At 39.9% G+C, this 25,137-nt stretch overlaps 1 protein-coding gene across 1 annotated transcript in view; it reads right to left on the bottom strand.

Annotated features, from left to right (window-relative positions):
- Positions 1 to 14,382, bottom strand: part of PPA2 (pyrophosphatase (inorganic) 2) — a 100,219-nt gene extending 85,837 nt beyond the window's left edge. Inside the window, exon 1 of the mRNA XM_010848347.1 lies at positions 13,941 to 14,382. Coding sequence (XP_010846649.1) covers positions 13,941 to 14,382 — 442 coding nt within the window. The remainder of the gene's footprint in view (positions 1 to 13,940) is intronic.
- Positions 14,383 to 25,137: the final 10,755 nt, after the last annotated feature.

The following is a 25,137-nucleotide window of genomic DNA, read 5'->3' as shown; positions in this document are numbered from 1 at the left end:
GAAGAGTTGACTCATTGGAAAAGACTCTGATGCTGGGAGGGATTGGGGGCAGGAGGAGAAGGGGACGACAGAGGATGAGATGGCTGGATGGCATCACTGACTCAATGGACGTGGGTCTGGGTGAACTCCGGGAGTTGGTGATGGACAGGGAGGCCTGGCGTGCTGTGATTCATGGGGTCACAAAGAGTTGGACACGACTGAACGACTGAACTGACTGACGGAAATATAATGTCTAAGAGGAATGTGGTACCCTGAACTGGATCTTGGGACAGAAAAATGATATTATGGAAAAATCAGTGACACTGAAATAAAATGTGGAATTAGTTAATAACATGTAACAATGTTGGTTTCTTAGCTTTGACAAATGCAGAGTGGTAATGAAAGATGTTAATATTAGGGAACATGGTAAGATATATACTGAAATTCTGTACAATTGCTGCAACCTTGTCCAATCTAAAATTATTCCAAAATAAAGTTTATTTAAACAAATGAACAAACACAAACAATGGCTTCTGTCCAATAAAATTAGAAATATACAACTTAACAATGGCCCACACTCCACCAAAATTTAATTTCCTCGTCTCATGCTGTGTGGGTTTTCCTTACCACTTATCACTAAAGTTCCTGAAGAAAGAAGACCTTTTGTTGTTGTGTTTCTGTTTGTTCTATTAGGCTCTCTACTGGATCCTCAGAACCCAGAAAAGTTCCCAGCACTTAGTAGGCATTCAGTTAATATGTGCTGAGCAAATATCTCTATTATTATTTCATTTTTCTGTACAAGCTTCTACTATAATTTACCCTCTCCCACCCTAGCAACAAAGTGACTTATGTATGACCCGATGCACAAACTATGATAAAGATAAGAAAAAGCACACAAGTTGCAAAGGATATAAAACTCTCCCTGAACTGAACTGAAGATCTATAAAGCTCTTTTCCATCAGTTAAAAAGGATGCACCTTAAAAAAAAAACTTCTCTTTCACATACCACTTCAAATTTCAAATTCTCTGCCTGATTTTAAAGACATCTATGAGCAACACAAAGAACAGGAAACAATACCTATAGCTGATTCATGTTGAGGTTTGACAGAAAACAACAAAATTCTATAAAGCAATTATCCTTCAATAAAAAAAAATTTAAAAAAAAACAGAAAACAAAACTATCAGTTTGCTGCAAGATTATTTACTTTTCTATACATAACAAAGTTACTTAAGTGGGTCACATTTACATATTTTCTATTAAAATAAAACATAGTGGTGGGGAATTGAACACAGTACAGCAACTTTGGAAAATAGTTTGACAGTTTCTTATAAATGTATGATCCAGAAATAAGGAAAAATGAAAACTTATGCTCAAACAAAAACTTCTCAGTGTATGTTTATAGTGGCTTTACTCAATAATCACAAAAACTGGAGGCAACTCAAATATCCAACTGGTAAACAGATAAACAAACTATTAAACCCACACAATGGCATTTTACTCAATAGTCCAGCAGCAGCAGCAGCCATTAGTCCATAATAAAAAATGAACTACTGATACACAAAAGAAAATGAAAAAAATCTATAATGCAATTATGCTAAGTGAAAGAAGCTAGATTCAAACAACTCCACTAAGATAACATTCTGGAAAAGGCAAAACTATAGGGATTAAAAACCAGACCAGAGGTTGCCAGAGGTTGAGGGGAGAGGGTGGAGTTGACTTAAAAGAGGAGCCGGGAGAAAATCTGGGGGAGTGACAGACTGTTCTGCACCATCACTGTGCTGGTGTTTAAAAGAGTCTGTATTTCTACTAAAGCTCAGAACTGTTCACACAAAAAAGAAGGCAGTTTAGAAAACTATAGTACATTTTAAGGTATAAACAGGAGCACTTACTGCAAATAACAATCACCCAGCTGCGGTTCTTAGCACATTACTACGTTGCTACATTTGCAACCTATCACTGATGGAAATTAACAACCACCGCAGCTCTAAGAATTCAGGAAATCCTACAAACCAGGAAAGTTTGTTACTAAACTTAATGAAGTACAGGAAACTTGAAAGAACAGCTGGGCTACCTGGAATTAAGACTAAATGATACCTCTAGCACACTGACTTGGTGTGAAGTTTACCTAAAGCTCTTGTTAACTGGGGACAAGTCTCAACAAATACTAAGAAGTAAGAGAAGTATGTGCTACTCAAGTATGAGGGCAAATAGGCCTAGACTGTGATCATTAAAAGCTAAAGATCTGTGAGAAGTGTTCTTTGACATCTATCACTTCAAAATGGGGTCTAAATATATTCAAACACTAAGGCAGTGCCAATACATACATTAAAATAATGTTCTAATTGCCATTTTGGAAGGCAGAAAGAATATACAGGTAAATGAATGGTTTGACTCAGATAACCAAACCTACTAGAAGCCATTTGGGTCATGAAATAGTTTAAATAAAAACATAATAATAAAGAAAAAAATGAAAAACGTCTGGGAAAATAAAATAAGGCCTTAGATCTCTGATAATTATAATGCTTTGATGGGCATAATACTAATAAATTTGTACAGGAGCAATGAATACAGAGGGCAAGAGTCTGCCTTGTAGTTGCTGAGTTTGATAAAGTCACTCGATTTCTCTGACACTTTTCTCAATTTCCTGTAATTAAGTAATATACAATTTAGCATGCAAAAAGCAATGTATTAGATGTCATAATACAAAAGTGCTAAAATGTGAGCAATGCCTACAGCTAAGTTAGTGCGCACTACACACTATCAGGATCAGCATCATCCTACAAACTGAGAGACAAAGAAGTCCTCTTGGCACAATCGGAGAGCGAATCACTGACCTAACATACAAAGAAAGGATAAGAATCCATCAGAAGTGTTCTAAAGTCAGTACTATAAGTATATTAGGCTTCACTTAAACACATTCAGTTCAGTTCAGTCGCTCAGTCGTATCCAACTCTTGTGACACCATGGACTGCAGAACGCCAGGCTTCCCTGTCCATCACCAACTCCTGAAGTCTACTCAAACTCATGTTCATCGAGTCAGTGATGCCATCCAATCATCTCATCCTCTGTTGTCCCTTTCTCCTCCCGCCTTCAATCTTTCAATCATCAGGGTCCTTTCAAACAAGTCAGTTCTTCGCATCAGGTGGCCAAAGTATTGGAGTTTCAGCTTCAGCATCAGCCCTTTCAATAAACATTGAGGACTGATTTCCTTTAGGATAGACTGGTTGGATCTCCTTGCAGTCCAAGGGACTCCAAGAGTCTTCTCCAACACCAAATTCAAAGGCATCAATTCTTCTGCACTCAGCTTTCTTTAAAGTCCAACTCTCACATCTATACATGACTACTGGAAAAACCATAGCTTTGACTAGATGGACCTTTGTTGGCAAACTAATGTCTCTGCTTTTTAATATGCTGTCTAGGTTGGTCATTGCTTTTCTTCCAAGGAGCAAGCATCTTTCATGGCTGCAGTCACCATCTGCAGTGACTCTGGAGCCCAAGAAAATAAAGTCTCTCACTGTTTGCATTGTTTCCCCATCTATTTGCCATGAAGTGACGCAACCGGATCCCATGACCTTAGTTTTCTGAATGTTGAGTTCTAAGCAACATGGAATGCATTAAGATTCTTAAACACATTAAGATTCTCTAAAGGTGGGTTTAAAGATAGGTTCTGGTATCCCCTGCTTTTCAAAAGTTTGGTTTAAGCCACTTCACTTTTATAAAAGACCTACATTAGTGCCTGTTTTTGCTAACAACAACAACAACAAAAAATCCAAAGAGGATTTTAACTTTTACAAAAAAAAAAAAAGGAATGAAAGCAGCATTCAGTGTGTTTTCAGCAGCTGTTAATGGAGGCATCAAGCAGCCCTGAACGGTGAGTGTGGCCAAGCAAGCTCCTTTCCTGGGAACTACACTCAGCATCTCAGCAGCAAGTTGCCAGAGCTCTGAACTATGTCCATGAGCACCTGTGCTTTCTCTCCATTTATCTTGTGCATTCGTTAGCAAGAGGTCTCCTAAGGTATTGCTTCTTTAAAACATTTCAGCTGATGGATAATTTCATAGGACCACTCCACTTATAGATAGAGAAACCTGTGCTATCTATCCTGCTGCTGCTGCTGCTGCTGCTGCTGCTAAGTCACTTCAGTTGTGTCCGACTCTGTGCAACCCCATAGATGGCAGCCCAGCAGGCTCCCCCATCCCTAGGATCCTCCAGGCAAGAACACTGGAGTGGGTTGCCATTTCCTTCTCCAATGCATGCATGCATGCTAAGTCACTTCAGTCGTGTCCGACTCCTAGAACCCCATGGACTGCAGCCTACCAGGCTCCTCCGTCCATGGGATTTTCCAGGCAAGAGTACTGGAGTGGGGTGCCATTGCCTCCTCTCTGATCCGGTCTAAAATGAATGGGGTAATCCATATTATACCTCTGAGCCATGGACAGACTTGGTACACACAGCAAGCACTGTGGCAGCGCATGCCACCTTTTCAAGACAGAACTGAAGCACACATCAGAAACAGCCCTTTCTTAGAGGCTCAGAATAAAGTAGTGATAATCTTAGGTTAGAACTTCATTATCTGCAGCTCAGACTGGTTGTTTCTTTAGAATTATAACCAAATTGTTGCCAATTTACTTTTTCAAATACTGTAATATATTCATATAGTTTTTAATTTACAATATTAGAATATTATCTACTGATTTCAGCTCTGAAAGGTAAGTTTAGTTCATCTGACTGCAACCTAATCCCTTTAAATTCTCTATTGGCCAATACTTTACAGCTTTACTCCTTGCTTCATCAAAACATAAACAGCATTTCTTGACTCAACTAACAAGGCTTTTTCTCTTTCTTCATTCTTTTTCCTTATTTTTTATCTTCTGCACTTACATTTTTTCACTTCAAAGCTGATAAAATGTTCTATAATCCTATTGAGTTTTCCATGCTTTTCCTGTTAGTGTATTTCCTAAAGTTCAGAAAAGCCTGGATTGCTTGTTAAGCAGATCTCATACCTAGTTAATCAGAATCATAAGGAGAGAAATCTGGGTATTTATATTATTAGTAAGCATACGAGTCAGGCAAGTTTAAGAAGCATTGCTAGATGTTGATTTTTGGCCAAGTAGAATCTTACAGATAATTTCCGTTTCTGTTCAACTTCTATTTTGTGTTGTGTTTCTAATTTTCTTCCTTAGTCAGTCATAATCATATCTATCAATTATTCAAATGTCTCACAGCTTCCACAGAAACTATGGAATTCTCTAACCAAATAGCTCCCTTTGGAAATCATACTTTCTGTTGCAATCTGGATTGGATGCTTTCTTGGCATCTTGAGACTCTGCTTTGTTGATTTCCAACTTAGATCTGTTTTCTGGATTCCATGCTTTCAGCTTTGTTTGTTTTACCTGTTTTGCAAGAGCATATTACTAACTTGTGTAGTGTAAGAAAGGACGCAGGGGAGGTAAATCTCCAAAGTCCTTAAATGCCTGAAGTGTCTTAACTCAGCCTACACCCTGGATTAATGGTTGCCAGGGTAAATTCTAGAAGGAAAACGATCTCAGAATTTTGGAAGCGTTACTCCAGTCTGAGCTTTCAGGGCTGCTCGTAGTCAGATACCAGTTTGTTCTTGGTCCTCTGCAGGTGGACTGTTCTCCCCCCTTCCCCTTCTCCCAACCCCAGGGATTTTCAGGGTCTTCTTTATAAAAGCCTCTGTTTTCTGAGTTTTCACAGTAAACAGTCAGGGACTCAGAGCACTTGGGTACTTAAATTCTTAGATCTCTTTCACTATTCCTTTGAAAATTCTTCATTTTGTCTGTTGTTTCCTTCTGGGACTCATAGTATCCAAATGTTAAGACTTCCTAGAGTAAATCTCTATGTCCCTTCTACCTTTTTTTTATCCCCCCCGCCGCTGTCTCTTTGACATTTTGTTCTACTTTCTGGTAGATTTCTTTACCGTATGTTCTAACTTCTCTGCATCAGCTTTCCAGGACTGCCCTAACAATTACTACACACTTGGTGGCTTAAAATAACAGAACACCAATTTACCCACTTCCCTTCTATCAACTTTTGTGTCTTAATCAGATTTTAATCTCCAAAAGCTCTTGTTCTTTGACTGCCTTTTCTTCATAGCCTCCTTTTCCTTCTTAATGGGTGCAATCACTTGCTGAAATCTCAGTGGATACCTGTGTGACTCTGAAAAATTCTGGTTCTCTTCTTTTTTCCCATTTAGTTTATACGGTTTTCTTAAAATCATTCATTCAGTAAATACTTACTGAACACACACAGTATACTGAGCACTGTTTTAGGTACTAGATATACAAAGTCCTTGCTTTTGTGGAATTTATATTCTGGTCAGGGGTTGGTGCATAGAAGCAATGAATATACTTTTAACTTGATCAGGTATTGGGCAAGAAAAGAATGGCGGAAGGAGATAATATTTTATATGGAAATGCCAGGGAAGCGGAATGAAGCAAGGAAGAGGGTCAAGCAGACATCTAGGGAGGCACACTGCACGAGGAGCAAGCACAGAGGTGCTGAGGCGAGAAAACGCAGGGCATCTGGAGACACTCGGAGGCCAGGAAGACTGGAGCACAATGATCAGAAAGAAGAGAGGTAAGCAAAGGCTTCAGTGATGAAGCCCAGGATCAGCTCACACAGGACCTTGCAACAGTAAGAGCAGGACCTGGCATGATCAGACTTATGTGTCATGACTTCTGGTGGAAAGCAGGCTTCAGGGGACAGTGGTGGAGCAGGGTGAAGAACCAGGAGGCCCCTGCAATCGGTCAAGTGAAGGATGTCGGTGACGTGGATACAGGAGCACAGGTGGCAGCAGAGATGAGTGTCTTCTGGATACATTTCAAAAGCTGGACTGAAAGGACAGACTAGTAACTAGATACAGGGTAAGACTGGCCACAACAATGGTTCCTAAGTTACTGGTCATAAGTGTGAAGGCCGAAATAGTTGGGTAGGGGTGAGGGACAGGGAGTTCTGTTTTCTACACATTAACTTTAGGTTAACTTCTGGGACATTTCAGTGGAAATACAGAGTACATTTACCGCATGTGTAAATCTTGAGCTCAAGAAGAGACTAGGCCTAACATTACAAATCTGGGAGCCAACATTACAAATCTGGGAGGCAGGGATATCTCGATGGATGGGATCATCTACATCAAAAGCAACAACAGAAACTCTGGCCCACAGGCCAAATACAGCACAAGGGCTGTCCTCACTTTTATAAACAGCCTTTTGCTGGAACATAGCCATAGCCATACCTTTACTCGCTGGTTGCTTCTGCCCCACAACACAGAGTTTGTGAGGGACCACCGGTCTTGCAAAACCTAAACTATTTACTATTTGGCCCTTTTCAGAAAGGGCTTGCCAACCCCTGCCCTAGAGAGAGAAAAGATAGATATATGTGCAAAGTACTGAGTCCTGGGCCATTTCAAAGGTTAGAGTTCAGATCAGAGAATCCAGCAAAGGAAACTGCTGATGGAGAAGCTATCAAAAGAAGATAAAAGAAAGTGTTGTCCCAGGAGGGGAAAAAAAAAAATTCAAGGCAGAAAGAGGGTTAGACTGTAAAAATACTGTTGAGAATTCACCTGGGAGGAGAATTTTCAGTTGATCATTAATTTGCCACATGAAGGTCACCTTTTGACAAAGCAGTTTGGTAGGTAACAGTAGCAGTGAGGAAAACCTGTCTGAAGGTGATCCCTGACAAGCTGGTCTATAGTTAAGAATAAAAGACTAGGAAAGGCGATGTGTGTGGGAGAGGCTTGGCGAAGGGCCAGCTTCCTGTGAGGATGTGCGCTTAAGCAGCTGGCTGTGACACTGGCACATCCCCGAGTCAGAGGGACAGCAACGCCATCAGGCTGTCCTACCGATCTCCAAACACGTCCTTCAACCTCTGGGGAAGGAATCAGTCCATGGCCTAAGCCCCAGGCCTGCATAGTAAACATCCATGTGCCTGCCATTCCATAATACAACTTACACGGCTCCTCCTGTGTCAAGCTCCACATCTCTCTCTCTCTCACACTCTCTCCCATATATCAACATGTCCTCAGACCCTGAGGTTCTGCAAAGCAGCTCAGCTTCCTCTGAAACTACAGACCCTTAGCACACAGACTTAAGTTGGGACTTCCTCTGTGCCTCTTCACCAATAACCACACCTCCATCTGCTTTTCTTCCTTTATAAATATTCTGAAATCACCAGCTTTAATGGCTCCTTCTTATTTGTTGTTTCAGGGTTATCTTTTTTTATCCACCTACTATCACTTTTGGATATTTATGAGGAGAGAGAAAAACAATGGGAGTCACCCCACCACCTTGTTGTGGTATTTCACTTTGTCAAAAATCAGACTACATACCTACTAGGCATTAGCTAACAAATTCTATCAGGCCCATCAACATATATTCAGTTCAGTTCAGTCGCTCAGTCATGTCCGACTCTTTACGACCCCATGAATCGAAGCACGCCAGGCCTCCCTGTCCATCACTAACTCCCGGAGTTCACCCAGACTCATGTCCATCGAGTCAGTGATGCCATCCAGCCATCTCATCCTCTGTCGTCCCCTTCTCCTCCTGCCCCCAATCCCTCCCAGCATCAGAGTCTTTTCCAATGAGTCAACTCTTCGCATGAGGTGGCCAAAGTACTGAAGTTTCAGCTTCAACATCAGTCCTTCCAATGAACACTCAGGACTGATCTCCTTTAAAATGGACTGGTTGGATCTCCTTGCAGTCCAAGGGACTCTCAAGAGTCTTCTACAACGCCACAGTTCAAAAGCATCAATTCTTCGGCGCTCAGCTTTCTTCACAGTCCAACTCTCACATCCATACATGACCACTGGAAATATATTAGATGTTGCCAAACAATGTCAAAATTTTACCTTCAACTGGACTGAAATGAGATTTCATTCTGTCACTTTGTAAGTTATCTACATGTTTTTCTCTTAGAATAGCAAGTTGTTTCAGAATGAAAGTTCATTTAAATCAGCAAGTGATAAAATCAAATGAACTGCAAAACCTGTATCTGATTATATGTATCATATACATCAAATAGCTACATGTAGGCCAAGTACCAACATACTATCACATATGATTACTAAAACCATTTATAGACATTCTTACTGGAAGCTGTGGCAATGACAAAACCAAATAAATACAATTAATGTTTCTATATCCACACAATAACCATTATGTTCTATTACGTTAATTCAAGTTCTATGATATAGGCAAAATTAAAAAAAAAAAAAGGTTATAAGAACTCATATATTTAAGAATCAAAACACACCTTTTGTGTAGTACTCATTGTAAATTTTATTAAGTCCAGATGTGGGGTACATTCAATGGCAGATTGCTCCTACTATTCAAATGATGTATGTTAAGAAAACATTTAATAATTTCAACATAAACATATGCTTACTATAAATGATAAAACAAATTCATTGTTTAAAACCTGCATGATTCATTCTCATGCTAAATAAAAGCAACTGGAATTATTTATGGCATTATTTCTCTAAGTGAACCAGTCACCTTGCTTGCTTGCTTGCTTGCTTGCTTGCTAAGTTGCTTCAGTCGTGTCCGACTCTGTGAGACCCCATAGATGGCAGCCCACCAGGCTCCCCCCGTCCCTGGGATTCTCCAGGCAAGAACACTGGAGTGGGTTGCCATTTCCTTCTCCAATGCATGAAAGTGAAAAGTGAAAGTGAAGTCGCTCAGTCGTGTCCGATTCTTAGCGACCCCATGGACTGCAGCCTACCAGGCTCCTCCATCCACGGGACTTTCCAGGCAAGAGTGCTGGAGTGGGGTGCCATCGCCTTCTCTGGAACCAGTCACCTACCCCACAGTAACAAAAATCCAAATTATGAAAAGCATAGTTTCTCCTCATCCTTTCAGAAAACTTAAAAAATTTAAAATAATGAATTATAAGTTACGAACAAAAGAAACACATGGAGACTACCAAATGAATACTGGCATACAATGTTATGTCTCTAGTCCTATATGAACAAGTCTTACTTCATTATGATTTCACAACTAATTCAAAAGATCACAGGTCATCAGTACCCATTAAAACTCCTGAGACTTGGAATTAATAAATTGGGACACAGTCAAAATATCCAATTCTATCCATATCCCACTGTTCTCATCCTTTATAAAATCTAACAAGAATTTTGGTCTAGTGTCTTAAAGTCAAAAGGGAAAAAAAAAAATACGTATTTTTAAACATTAACCGTGTACCAAGCAGGAGACACTAATAATCTTTACATATATGGTATCGTTTAGCTGACACAGCAATTCTATAAAATCATCAGTGCCATTCCCATTTTACAGATGGAGAAATTGAGCTAAAGGAAATCAAGTGATGCCAAGCCTACAACCTATTTTTTTTTTCCATTTTACAAAATTTTTAATTAGAGGATAATTACTTTACAATATTGTGATGGTTTCTGCCATAAATCAACATGAGCTGGCCATAGGTATACATACTTCCCCTCCCCCTTGAACCTCCCTCCCGTCTCCCTCCCCGTCCCGCCCCTCTACAACCCAAGTCTTTTGACTATTAATCTAGAACTCAATGCTTCCCAAATAGAATTCTATGAAACTCCAGAGTTACTAAAATGTCAACAAATGTTCTGAGAAACAGGGGCTTTGGGATTCAAAAGTTTGGGACAAGTTACGTTACATAAAAATTTCCAAGAATTTTAATATGCACACGGTGACTCCCCAAGGTAATAAAATGGGAAGTGGTTTGCTAATTTAATAAACCATGAAGCTCTTCCTTTAAAGAAAATCTAATAACACACCATGGGATGCTTGTGCTCAACTAAGCAGTTTGGAAAATGACTGATTCCGATCTCCTCTTTCCATGGTTCAATAAAATGATGTAGTGAGAGGTTCAATTACTCACACAAGTCCCCACAAAAAGTAAATTACAGGGCCAAGAGGCCTCATGATTACCACCAGGATGCTCTTCCCCATCACCTTGTCTCACTTCAATACTATTCCTACAAGGTTTAACACCAATTAAAAGGGAAAAACCAAGTACTGCATCTATCATTTATTCTAATTCTTCTGAATGGTGGTAAAGAGAACCATTTACAGAAATGAAATTGAAAAAAGCCTACCTCCCAACTTCACTAGTATTACAGAGGCTTGGGAAATATTTGGAAATGTGGGAAATGATTTCACTGCTAAACAATACTAAACAACATTTTTCAAAAAAAGCGGTATACTGATGCTCTTCTTTGAAGGGAGAGAACTGCACCATATTACTGCTCACGGATACTGCCAGAGTACAAATATCCAATTTATTTATCTTTATAAAGAGTAAATTGCTCACTGTTTCCCGCATACCACCTAACACTGAAGGGGCTTCATTTCACTTTGTCCTACCCCTTCCAGCAAACTATAAACTGTCCTGGGTCAAGGACGCCATCTGGCGTCTAATTGAGGAATTGTTCAACCCAACAATCTCGATGGCTATCTCACTGCCTGGCCTCTCCTCCAAACTACTTCCTTCCAATTTTTGCCCATCAACCTCAGTAAAATCATTTTTCTTCTTTTCTGTCAATTATTTCAATTGAATGAGATATAAATATATTTTATATTTATATAAAATATATTTTGTGGCATTCCAGCTATAGAAAAGTCATGAGTCTGAAACACGAAGCAACTAAAAAAACCACACCACAGCAAGAGGTCAATAGAGCCTCAGAAATGCCTAATAGATAATGTTAGGAGTATCTCTTAGTCATCCCCTCCAGGGAATACTGGCACTAAGGAGGGCCTTGAAGAGCACTGGTAGGTCAACTGCTTTCTTTCACAGCTACAGACACTGGCCATGTAAGAGATGACGCCACGGCCTGCCAACAGCATACAGCGAGTTATTGTAGAGCCAGAATCAAGGCCTAGGACTCTCCATTCCAAAGTCCGTGCTCAGCAGGCTACACCACATGCTCCAGGATCCTCAAGGCTGTTTTTTTCTCAGCCAACATTCAAATAAAATATTTTTTAGTGTTTTTATATTTTCCTTAACTAATTATATCGATATTATGAAACTCTTGGGCCCATAACTAAAATTTTCTCAGTGCCACATCTACCAGGTCCAGCACACACTTCATAATTTATTACTCTATTTATAACAAATCTAAAATACTTTCACCATTTTAGGAGTTAGCTTCTATCTACTTTGAAATCTGCCAATCTGTTAACACTGTTACTATGGAAAGCTATTCCTCAAACCATCCTGTTGTAACGTTTTACAACAATCCATCAGAAATTTGGGTCTTCCTGTTAATGGTTCCTCTCTACTTCATTGCTGCTGCTGCTAAGTTGCTTCAGTCGTGTCCAACTCTGTGTGACCCCAGAGATGGCAGCCCACCAGGCTCCCCCGTCCCTGGGATTCTCCAGGCAAGAAAACTGGAGTGGGGTGCCAGTTCCTTCTCCAGTGCATGATAGTGAAAAGTGAAAGTGAAGTCGCTCAGTTGTGTCTAACTCTATGCGACTCGGTGGACTGCAGCCTACCAGGCTCCTCCATCCATGGGATTTTCCAGGTGAGAGTACTGGAGTGGGGTGCCATTGCCTTCTCTGCTCTACTTCATTAGCCTTGACCAAATAAGGATGGGAAAGAATATGGAGAAAAGTTTAAAGAAAACGGGAATTTTAGTATCAGCTGCCTTATGACCACGTGCCTGTGTGCTCAGTTGCTCAGTCCTGACCGACTCCTTGCGATTCCATAGACTGTAGTTCACCAGGCTCCTCTGTCCATGGGATTCTCCAGGTAAGAACACTGGAGTGGGTTGCCATTTCCTGCTCCAGGGCATCTTCCAACCCAAAGATAGTAACCACAAAACTATGCAAATTGAGTCTTCTCTCCTATAAAATATGCCTCCACCCTAGGCTCAAGTCGGAGAAGGCGATGGCATCCCACTCCAGTACTCTTGCCTGGAAAATCCCATGGACGGAGGAGCCTGGTAGGCTGCAGTCCATGGGGTCGCTAAGAGTCGGACACGACTGAGCGACTTCACTTTCACTTTTCACTTTCATGCTTTGGAGAAGGAAATGGCAACCCACTCCAGTGTTCTTGCCTGGAGAATCCCAGGGACAGAGGAGCCTGGTGGGCTGCTGTCTCTGGGGTCGCACAGAGTCGGACACGACTGAAGCGACTTAGCAGCAGCAGCAAGGCAAAGCCGACTTTAGAAAAAACAAAAAAAGGTACTATTCCCCTTGGGGCTCTCAGATCAGTGAGGGATGACAGCAACTCAACCAACCTCGCTGCTTCACATCCTAGCTAACCTGCACAGTGAAACATACAGGTGCAAAAAAAAAAAAAAAATGAGACTAAGGGAGACCTGGGTCTTTCCCATTTTAGCTGGCCAGGTCAAGGTCCTAAGTCGCTTCGCCCTCTGGATTTGCTCAATTTGGAGAGGAGAAGGGGTTACTTCGGAACCAACGAGGTCCTTGATCGTGGATCACATTCAAGGTGCAAACTCGCAAGTATAAATTCAGGCTGCTGAGAGAGCCTTCATCAGAGCCCCGCCCCATAAAAGAAGAACGGCTGGACCAAGCATCTCCGAAGTCCCGCCTGCCTCTCCAATCGCCAGCGGCCCTAGCCGAAGGAGCTTTGTTACGCCCACCCGGAGGGCGGGCTGACCCAGGAACTCCGTTCACCACAGTTGAATCCGGAACGCCGGCGGGGGCCGGGCTAACGGCTGCGGGCCAGGGCAGGTGACGCCGGCCCCGGCTCAGGGTGACCCAGCGCGGCCCCGCCTGTCGCCCTGCGTCTCTGCGCTCCGTGACTGGGGACCTGGCGGCTCCCTTCACAGGCAGCTCCCGCAGCTCGGCGCGGGCCCCCGCGTGAGGGAACGTGGCCTGGACCGCGCGGCGACCGCGCTGTGCCCGCCGGACGCAGGGATGGAGGCCACGCTCCCATCCCCAACCTCCGGTGCGACGCGCGGCGGGCCTCCCGCGAGCTACTTACTGAAAAAGAGGCGGTAATCGGGAGAGTGGGGCTGGCCGCGCTCCTCCGTGCGGTACAGGGCCATGGTCCGACGCGGCCCGGGCCCTGCGCTGGCTCCCCGCAGCAGGGCGGGCGGAGGCAGCGGCGGCGGCGCCCACGGGCCAGGCCCAGCTGGTGCGCAGCAGTGGCAGCAGCGCGCGCATGGCGTAGACACTGGTTCGGCTTCGCGCGGGTGGTGCCGGGGGACCCGCCCGGCCGCGCGCCGGCGCCCCCTACCGCCCGGAGTGGGCACTCCCAGGCGGAGGTTTGGAACCCCGCCCCCGCCACGCTGGCTGTGGAGACTGCTCCTAGAAATTAGAGCGCCTGGCAAATTGGCAGGATTGCACAAGGGTACCCGCAGCGAGACCGAGGTTCCAGGCCCACCACCCTTGAGGCGCACCCTGCCACTTATTAATGTATACATGCATTCACTCGTTACTCACTCATCCAGACAGCATTTACTATCGTATTTATCATGCGTGTGTGCTAAGTCACTTCAGTCGTGTCCAACTCTTTGCGACCCCATGGACTGTAGCCTGCCAGGCTACACTGTCCATGGGATTTTCCAGGCAAGGATATTGGAGTGGGTTCCCGTTTCCTTCTCCAGGGGATCTTCCCGACAAGGATCGAACCTGTGTCTCTTATATCTCCTCCATTGGCAGGCAGGTTCTTTACCACTAGTGGCCACCCAGCCATAGTGACTAAATATTGACTGATTGCTCTGTCCCAAGCACCCTCTATATCCTGTCCAATGTAGGAGACAAGCATGCACACACATGAAAACATCACTGTGAGACATAATCAGGCCTCCTTATGAAGACTTGACATAACTTACAGACCCGCAAACGGTAACTTCCTCAAATGCCTTCTCCATGAAGCCCTTCCTACTTAATCCAAGTAGAGGTGATTCATCGTTCCTTTTTCTTACATTTTCTTTCCTACAGTGGCACCTGGTACTGTGCCTCCTATGTTTGTAAACTTACCATCTTCCCCATTTCATCGTGATCTGCGCACTGAATTGTCTACATGCCAAGCACTTAAGATTTGAGATTTAGTACTTTTGAAGAATGGAGCATCCAACATGCCTTACATAGATAATGGCTCCTTTGTTGTTGAGTTAAATTGTTCTTGGAACTCCTTCTCTACCAAACCTCTGCCATGAGCATATGAAATTCTAAGCTTAAGAGCATATGAAATTATCAGCTTTCCAGAAAAATTTATGGAAATATCATCTACAGGTACCATCTCTTTTTCATAGTCTTCCCTCATCTCAGTCCAGATGGGTTCCTTCCTCCACCTTCACCAGGTTATCAGTGACTCATTGAATATAAAGGTCAATTCCCATAATAAATCAGAATGAGATAATCCAGAAGAGAACATTAAATAAGGTACTTTTCCATTAGAAATTAAAACTTTTAAAGAAAATTAAATACTTCAGTTATTTAGTCTATGAAAGTGTAACAAGAAGACTAGTAATTTTATGTTCAACATAAACATAATATTGAAACAATATTGTATATCAGCTATACCTCAATACATTTTTAGTTAAAAATAAAAAGAGAAGAGTAACAATTTTACAAGAGGCAAAAAAGTTCACTTACAATCTTTGCAAAAACTAAGTGAAATAGTTTTAATTAAAAGAGAAGCTATTTTAAAATAATAGTCTTTTAAACTACTATAATAAAAATTAGCTAATAAATGGAATGTTAAGTACAATGAATACATAAATTTATGAAAAATATAATTCTAACTTAAAATCCTGGCTCTCGCAAGATAAGACAAACATTTTTATGTATATTATGTTAATTACTAGTAATTAACTCAAAAGTACAGATCTGATTCAATTCAAACTAGTTAACCACTCTCTGTTCCATGGCTACAAACTACATCTTCTGGCTCTTAATGTTAGCAAGATAAAATAAGATGTTTAAAAACTGGTGCAAACAAGCTTTTACTCACAAAAATCTGAATGCAGAAATCCTACTAAGGTGACTCTATAGTCAGCATGTAGCTTAAATAGAGGGGATAATACTTACATCTGTCTAGGCAGTAGCCAGGATTTTGATCAACATCAGTATCTGGAGGTAAGTGATACAGGGCTCTCCTATATGAGGGAGCCACATTACTTCTATCCTGTTACACTGATGTGTTCCATCTCCAGTCCTAAGTTAACCCTTGTAGTTCAAAATGACTGCCACAGCTCCAAGCATCCCATCTTCATTCTACCTAGCAAGAAAGAAGAAAAAAAAAAGTAGGATGTGCTCTTTCCTTAACAACACATCCCAGATATTGCATATACCACATATATTTGCATCCCATTGAGCAGCACCTAGTTGACTGCCCATCAGTTCAGTTCAGTTCAGTTCAGTCGCTCAGTCGTGTCCGACTCTTTGCGACCCCATGAATCACAGCACGCCAGGCCTCCTTGTCCATCACCATCTCCCGGAGTTCACTCAAACTCACGTCCATTGAGTCGGTGATGCACTGACTATAAACTAGAAGTCCTTTTTCTGGATGATCAAAAGCCCAGATAAAAATTAGGAACCATACTACTATGGAAAAAAAGGAAATTGGAGAACAACCAGCAGCCTGCCATAAATGTCATTTTCTTTTCCTATAGTTCAATTTTCCTTAGGTCTATGAGAAGTTTTACATATTTCTACTCCAGCTGTGAACAAGGTTCACATTCTTGGGTACCTGAATTCTTTTAGCATCTCCAGTTACTATTTCATGACAGTTAAAATTAGGAGACTGATCTACCCAAGTTCCCAAAAAGATCTCTAGGAGATACTGTCAGTAGACAGACTCCCTACTTAGGTAGTAGATCCTAAAGTGTTTCTGTCAACAGTAGTTGCTTTGTAATGTGTCATCTTGATCAGGTGAAAAACTGTATGGTGGACTCTCCCCTTAAAAAAGAGGGAAATTTCTTTTATATCAGAGTGGTAGTGTGATTTGATTGTTTCCTCATATAGAAAAAAAGTGTAATTGTTCCATCAACCTTTGAAGTTCAGATATTTCAACGAGACAAAATCCTATTGAGATAAAGTTGTGAGCTATTTTCCAATGATCCAGATACTCTTAGAAGAAGATCAGACATTCCAGATGTGTGATTCTTAGACATTATTGTTCTGTGGCATTCAAAACAGTGACCTTTTTTTTTTTAATTGAGGTATAGTTGCCGTACAGTGTTATATAACTTTCCGGTACAGCATAACGAGTCACAATGTTTAAAGGTTATGTTCCATTTGTAGTCATTATAAATTATTGGCTAGATACGCTGTGTTGTGCAATATATCCTTGAACTTATTTATTTTACAGTAGTAGTTTGTACCTCTAAACTCCCTGCCCCTTTCCTGCCATTCCTTCCTTCCCCCTCCCCATTGGTAACCACGTATTTGTTCTCTGTATCTGTGGGTCTGTTTCTTTTATGCTACATTCACTAGTTCATTGTATTCTTTTAGGTTCTAAATATCATACAGTATTTGTCTTTGTCTGATTCATTTCACTTAGCATAATACCCTCAAGTCTACTCATGATGTTACAAATGACAAAATTTCATTCTTTTTTTACGACTGAATAGAATCAAACAATGGCTTTCTTTTGAAAATGGCAAAAAGAATTTTCCCTAGAGAATTCTTCCTTAAATTAACACCATAAAGTTTCCTAATACCAAAAACACCAAAAAGTCTCCTAGAAGCCCTACCCAAGAAAGTATTATCCTACATCCTTCATTGCTCTCAAATTTCCCTTCAGACATTCATTTAGCTACAGAATCTGTTTTTTCCCCCAAATTATCTCAGTTTAAAAACTAATGTCATTTTGTATATGACACAAAGTATTTTTGCATTTTTAATATGCTCATGATATTTGAGTCTCTAATACTGTATCAGTCTGTGCCTACAACTCAATTCATTGTTATTCTCTGCAGGGGTCCCTACATACAGCTACCTCATAGATCACAAGGACTGGTGCCTGAGTATTTGAATATTGAAATATGTGTGATTTTATTACAAACTATTTTCCTTTACATCTTTTTTATATGAAAGTTGGGCATTACATTGACTTTTAAAAAAAATTATCAGCATAGTAGGTTTTATTATCTATCAATTCCATTTCAAGAAAGTAAAGATGTTGCTACAAAAAGATTTCTTATTTAAAAGGAAGTTTAGTTTATCCATTCACCCATTAATAGTCATTTGGATTATTTCCATCTTTTGGCTGTTATATTACTGCTATAAATATTCATGTGTAAGTTTCTGTGTAAACATGTTTTCATTTCTCCTGGGTCACAAGACAATTCTATTTTTAACTTTGAGAAACCACCAAACTATTTTCCAAAGCAACTCTACCATTTTACATTCCCACAGCAATGTACAATTTTTCTACATCCTTGTCATAATTATTTCCTTCTTTAAAAATTATTATAGCCATCTTATTGGGCGTGTAGTGGTATCTCATTCTGGTTTTTATTTGTATTTCTTTAATGACCAATGAACATCTTTTCCTGTGTGGTTCTTTTTTGGGCTATTTGTATATCTTCTTTGGAAAAATGTCTGTTCAAGTTCATTACCCATTGTTTAATTAGATCATTTGTCTTTTTGTTGTTGAGTTGGATAAACAAGTTGAGGTATACACATACAATGGATATTATTCAGCCATAAAAAGGAATGAAGTTCTGAAGCATTATACAACTTGGATAGGCATCAAAATCATCAAGGTTAAGTGAAAGACATCAGGTACAAAAGGTCATGTGTTGTATGATTCCTTCCATATGATATACCCAGAATAGGCAAATCCTTAGAGGTATTTTGAAAAAAAGATTAGTAGTTTTCAGGAGATGGGGAGAGGGAAGAACAAGGAGTGAATACTTAAAGGGTAAGTGGTGTTCTTCTGGGGTATTAAAAACATTTGAAGCTAGAGAGATGGTTGGTTGCACAATATTTTGAGTGCAGGAGATGCCACTGAATTGTATGCTTTAAAAAGGTTTATTATATAGTATGTGAATTTCACCTAAATTTTTAAAAAGGGAAAAAGTTAGGTCTAGGAAGTTTGAAATAAATGTTTTATAGATGCCTAATCATTATTGTTCTATATACCCCATTAGCTGCCTGTAAGGCCTGTAAAACTCCTCAAAACAGTGTTTCTAAATGTATAAAATAAAACACATAGCTAAAAAGTAGACCAGTTACACTGAAATGTATTTACAAAAATACTGAAAAAACATTGTGAACTAACAATAGACATGCTTCTTCACTGAAGCATTAAGTGAAATGGAATTAATAACTATCATAATTTTGAAGTAATGATGGGTATAAATGATCTTCAGAGATGTCTGCAATATCAGGAAAATATTTAATAATTATGTACCATTTCTATTGGAAAAAAAAATCATAGATAGTACTAACACTACTATAGGGCTTGTTGCCTACATTCATAAAGGCTAAATTTTAATCAAAGTAAGAGAAAATGAAAGCATAATCCTTATTTTTAATCCAAGCTCACTGACCCCCAAAATTCTACCTCAGAATCCCCAAAGGCAAACATATAGTTAGGGGAAGGGACATCTATTATTTCCCCTTTGATCTTAGGAGTAATTTGGTAGAAGTGATTAAGAAGAGCTGAATAGAAGAATACAGGACAAAGGAAAAAAGTATGTTGGTGAATTGGATTCCTCTTTAAGATCGCTAAAACTGAAGAGCAGATAAGACATCTGTGTGTCCTCTATTTTTTTTCTATCCTATTTTATAAAAGATGTTGATCCAAGATTTGATGAAACAAATGGCCCAAGAAGCAAACTCACCCAGCAAGTAGAGACGTAATTGGTTGAAAGATAAGAAATTAGTTTTATTCCCCTTTGTCTGAAAAAAAAAAAAAATGTTGTTAGCATGTGGAAATCCTTTTCTGAATGATTGTATATATGTGAAAATAAGTCCGTGTCCTAAGGCCATTATACCTCTTAAAAATAGAAGATAATCAAGTTGTTTTTAACTAAGTCCCAGTGATATACAGAATGTATTTGGTATTAAGCTTTTGGTTTTTCTGGCTATCTACTAAATTGGATGTAATAAAATTTATCCATCATACAAGAATCATATGTGATTTAACTACACATTGTTAAATGGCATGAAAAAAATAGAAAGTTTTGCTTGATTAAGTATTGTTATTGCTTCTAGGCTAAAATAATCATGAGAAATTTCAGCCTCAAATGACACATTGTAAGTCCCTCATAATATTATAAATCTAGTAATCATAGTAATACTCTAATCCAATTCAGGGGTGAGCTGCTATATTGGTAATAATAGGTCCTGAACAAAATCTAATGAGACAACCCATTTTCTCTGTCCCTTTTCTAGCTTTTCCCTTTAGGCCTTGAGCTGTGGGAATTAATTCTGTTTTTAAATGGCTTAACCATAGAACTTGCTTTTTTCCCTCTTTTATACTGTTCTAATTACATGGAATAAAGATTTTCCAATTGAATTCAGAAGAACCCTGGGTTCTAAAGGCAGTTCTTTGAAATAAATTTAAAATAACCCATTGCAAAAAAATATGGACAGGATTAGTTTATATCAAACCTAATGCTCATACCACAAAAGAATCTCAGGGTCCAATAAAAGAATGCAGAATGGTTTCACAATTTCAGCTGGTGAAGCTTATATTAGAAACTCAGTACCTGGAAAGTTTTCCATATTTGAGAAAGTTTTTAGAAAGAGAACTCATCCTTTTCCTCCCTCCTTTTTTCATCCCTTCTTTCATTTAACTAATATTTAACTAAAGATGTTTCATGTGTCAGGAACTATGATAGTAACTGGATATAGAATGATGAAAAATAGACTTATTATCCATATGGTGTTTAGAATCTGATGAAGAATTTGGGCATAAACAAATAATCACATAAACTTCTTGATAGGATTAAAAGCTGAGGTAAGTGCTATGAAAGAAAACATAGGAAGCTGTGACAGAAAATAAGAGGGAAACTTGAATGAGGTTGAAGAACAGGGAAGACCTCAGTAAGGATATGACATTGTAGTTGATACCTAAAGGAGAGGTAGGAGATAGTCAGGGTAAAGTGATATAGGAAGAGAACGTGCAAAGGTCCTGAGGCAATATGTGCCCAAGAAATATTTTCTGAGAAAACATTTGCCACGACATATGAAATATATATATTTTTGGCAGGCCAGATTCTCCAGGAAGCAGAACCTGAGACAGAATATTTGTTAGGAAGTACTTTTGGATTAATCCCTGTGAATGCAGGGGAAGGATTTAGGATTTGGCCAAGGGATAAGTTCACTGCATCACAGAGCCAAAGAACAACTCTGGTTGACCACACAGGGAGTTCTAGAGGTAAAATGGCCTGTCAGGATCATATCCTATTGGGCCAGAATGGCTGGACCTTTAAACCTTTGATTCATCATGTCAGTCTTTGGCTATCAGTCACTGTGGTGAGGATGTGACTTTGGGCTATGTGGCTTTTCACTTCTGACACCATCCCAGAAGAAGCTGATAGCTGAAGGCTCTCTGCTAATAGTACTCCCTGCAGCTGAGACAACAAGCTCCTCCTTGAAAGGGGGATCTGGGCGACACATGTCCGTATCCATCCCAATATTCAATATTATGACGCGCTTTTACAAATCAATACAAGACAAATAACCCAATAACCAACAGAAGACAAAAGTAGGCAATTCACAGAAAAATCACATTATCAACAAATGTATAAAACAAGCTCAACCCCATTGTTAGCAACAAGAAAAATGCAAAATAGGATAAGAAGCCTTTGTGTTTTGTTGTGCGTTGCATTGGAAAGAGTTTAATGATGATGAAACCAATAATAGATGAAGGTGTAGTTAGTTCCACTGCTGCTCATCCTGGGATTTCTAAACAAAGGTCTCTCTCAATGTGATACAGTTTCCTCCATGAAGGAGCAAGCAACTCTGTTAGATGGTATACTGGAGTTTTCAGGGACCAAGCTGAATTTCCACACTGGGTTAGGGGGTGGGCAGAAATTAAACTGTTAAATGGACTGATACGTGTAACTGTCCCCACAGTCCACAGGAAAAGCAAGCAGAAAATTTTATAGGAGTTCATCGTAAAAGCATCTCTATTTCTAGCCTTATATTCTGAGGTTCAGCTATTTTGGGGTGAGATATTCTAATTTGTGCTTGCCTAAAAAAGAACTTACCTGTGTTTTTGTTGTTCAGTCGCTCAGTTGTGTCCAATTCTTTGAGACCTCATCGACTGCAGCATACCTAGCTTCCCTGTCTTTCACCATCTGCCTGTATTTCAGTTCAGTTCAGTTCAGTTGCTCAGTCGTGTCCGACTCTTTGCAACCCCATGAATCGCAGCACACCAGGCCTCCCTGTCCATCACCAACTCCCAGAGTTCACCCAAACTCATGTCCATCGAGTCGGTGATGCCATCCAGCCATCTCATCCTCTGTCATCCCCTTCTCCTTCCCCCAATCTTTCCCAGCATCAGGATGTTTTCCAATGAGTCAACTCTTTGCATGAGATGGCCAAAGTATTGGAGTTTCAGCTTCAACATCAGTCCTTCCAATGAACACCCAGGACTGATTTAGGACGGACTGGTTGGATCTCCTTGCAGTCCAAAGGACTCTCAAGAGTCTTCTCCAACAGCACAGTTCAAAAGCATCAATTCTTCGACACTCAGCTTTCTTCACAGTCCAACTCTCACATCCAAGGGGTCTGATTAAGAGGCTACTGAAAGACTCCAAGAAAGATCCAATGGGAGCAGCGGGAGTGGCAACAAAAATGGCAGGAAACGGGGGGCTTTCCTGTGGTCATGGAGTTAATAGGAAAGGTAGAAAAGCTGATATAGGAAAAAAATTCCAGGATGGAGGAGAAAGAATAAATTCAGCACACAGAAAGAACAGTCTGAGAGAAAGGAGGACAAAGATGACCGAAAGTGGAGGGGAAAAAAGGAACTAAGAACCATGGCACTGAGGAAGAATGAGTTAAGAGTAAAATGAAAAAAAAGTTAGGAAAGTGAGTAGAGCTATAATTTGGAGGGCAAAAAATAGGAGTAATGGTGGTTTAGTCTCTAAGTCGTGTCCGACTCTTGTGACCCCTTGTAGCCTGCCAGGCTCCTCTGTCCGTGGGATTCTCCAGGCAAGAATACTGGAGTGGGTTGCCATTTCCTTCTCCAGGGAATCTTCCCAACCCAGGAATCTAACCCAGGTCTCCTGCATTGCAGGCGGATTCTTTACCGACTGAGCTACAAGTAGTGACCTGTATCTTTGAGCATCAGTTAAGAAAAGATAAAATGACTGTGCACTTTTTAAAAAACTAAATGTTATATCTTAAAAAAATTTTTTTTGGATTTTTTTAAATAATTTTATTTTATTTTTAAACTTTACATCATTGTATTAGTTTTGCCAAATATCAAAATGAATCTGCCACAGGTATACGTGTGTTCCCCATCCTGAACCCTCCTCCCTCCTCCCTCCCCATACCATCCCTCTGGGTCGTCCCAGTGCACTAGCCCCAAGCATCCAGTATCGTGCATCGAACATGGACTGGCAACTCGTTTCATACATGATATTTTACATGTTTCAATGCCATTCTCCCAGATCTTCCCACCCTCTCCCTCTCCCACAGAGTCCATAAGACTGTTCTATACATCAGTGTCTCTTTTGCTGTCTCGTACACAGGGTTATTGTTACCATCTTTCTAAATTCCATATATATGCGTTAGTATACTGTATTGGTGTTTTTCCTTCTGGCTTACTTCACTCTGTATAATAGGCTCCAGTTTCATCCACCTCATTAGGAAAACCAATATCTTTTATTATGTCTAAGCAGGTTTCAGTTTTTTCCTATTACTGAAAAATATCTCTTCTGTTACAAAATATATATCTGCTCAGTGGTACCTGGTGTAATACAGCACATTTGAACAGACATTTAGTTGAGGAAGATACTTCTGAAGCTAGTTTATTGTATATTTCTTACCTTCTAAGCTAGGTTCTAAAATATATTTTCTTCTCATAAAGACACTTAATATTGTATTCTTTAAGATAAAGAACTTTCCCACTGCAATCAAGATAAATAGTAATACCTCTAACACAAAGTAGAATTACTTAATTAACACAATTTTAATCAATAGGAGCTATAAATTTTGTGTTATAAGTTACCCTCAGCCCCATCTGGGTCTCAGGTTAGAAGCCCCTCAAGGAGAGATGGTCCTTGAGTTTAGGATCTGAACTCTCTAAGGATGTGGAGCAAGGCAGCAGCAATTATACATCCTATTCATGCTATGGAAATGAGCATCATTTATCAGAGCCATTCATGAATTCTACATTCCCCGGCCCTTTTCATATAAGACCAATCAGGGCTCATAACTTCCTGTCAGGCTAATGTAAAAAATATCCTCCTTCTCGGCTAGCCCAGCCAGTGGTTCAATCAGCAATGGCCCGTGGGCTGTCTGAACTGTCTAGGACTGAGTTTGACCTTATCGAAGGAGAGGAAAGGGAAGTGGGGAAGTGAAGTTAAGTGGAGGCCTTTTCCATAAAGTCAAGCAGACCATAAGCCACCAAAAAAATCTCTGACTGCTGCTCACTACTTTCATGTTTGAGAAGAAATGAGTATGCAATGGTTTTTGGAGAACTTTTTAGGAGAGTATGCTATTAGCTAGACTGTTAGTCTGGTGCACGATTCTAGCATATTTACCTTTTAAAAGCTCTCACCCAATTTTACTATGTATACTTATAAAATATATCCATCCTATTATAACATATGTATAAATTATGTGGAATAAAATTTAATTATACAAAATTTTATTTTAAAATCTTTTTCTTAAAAAAACTTTATATGTGCAAATAATATCAAAATTACCTAAGTAGTCTCATGGGACTCTTCTTGGCTGAATTTGGTATCTTGGCTGAATTTGGTATCAGAGTGCTGTCCACTTTATCACAGATACATGAGGTTTCCCTAGAGAAAACTATTACCATATGTCTTTAAGAAAGAAAATGCCAGTAACTGATTAGCCCCATTTGCTGAAATAATTTTCCTTTTTATTCATTTTTACTTCAGTGACTAAGAAATAATTTATTTTTTGTAAGTAGAAAAGAAAAACCCATATAAGTAGTACTTAAAAATAAATTCCCATTCACCATCTTTAAGACCACAAAAAGGAAATAAACATATATAAATAAAAAATGACAAGGT

The sequence above is a fragment of the Bison bison genome, unplaced genomic scaffold, assembly GCF_000754665.1.
Source record: "Bison bison bison isolate TAMUID 2011002044 unplaced genomic scaffold, Bison_UMD1.0 scf7180017864263, whole genome shotgun sequence".
Lineage (NCBI taxonomy): Eukaryota > Metazoa > Chordata > Mammalia > Artiodactyla > Bovidae > Bison > Bison bison.
Note: the sequence above shows the minus strand (reverse complement) of the source record. Positions and strands in the feature narration are given on the sequence as shown.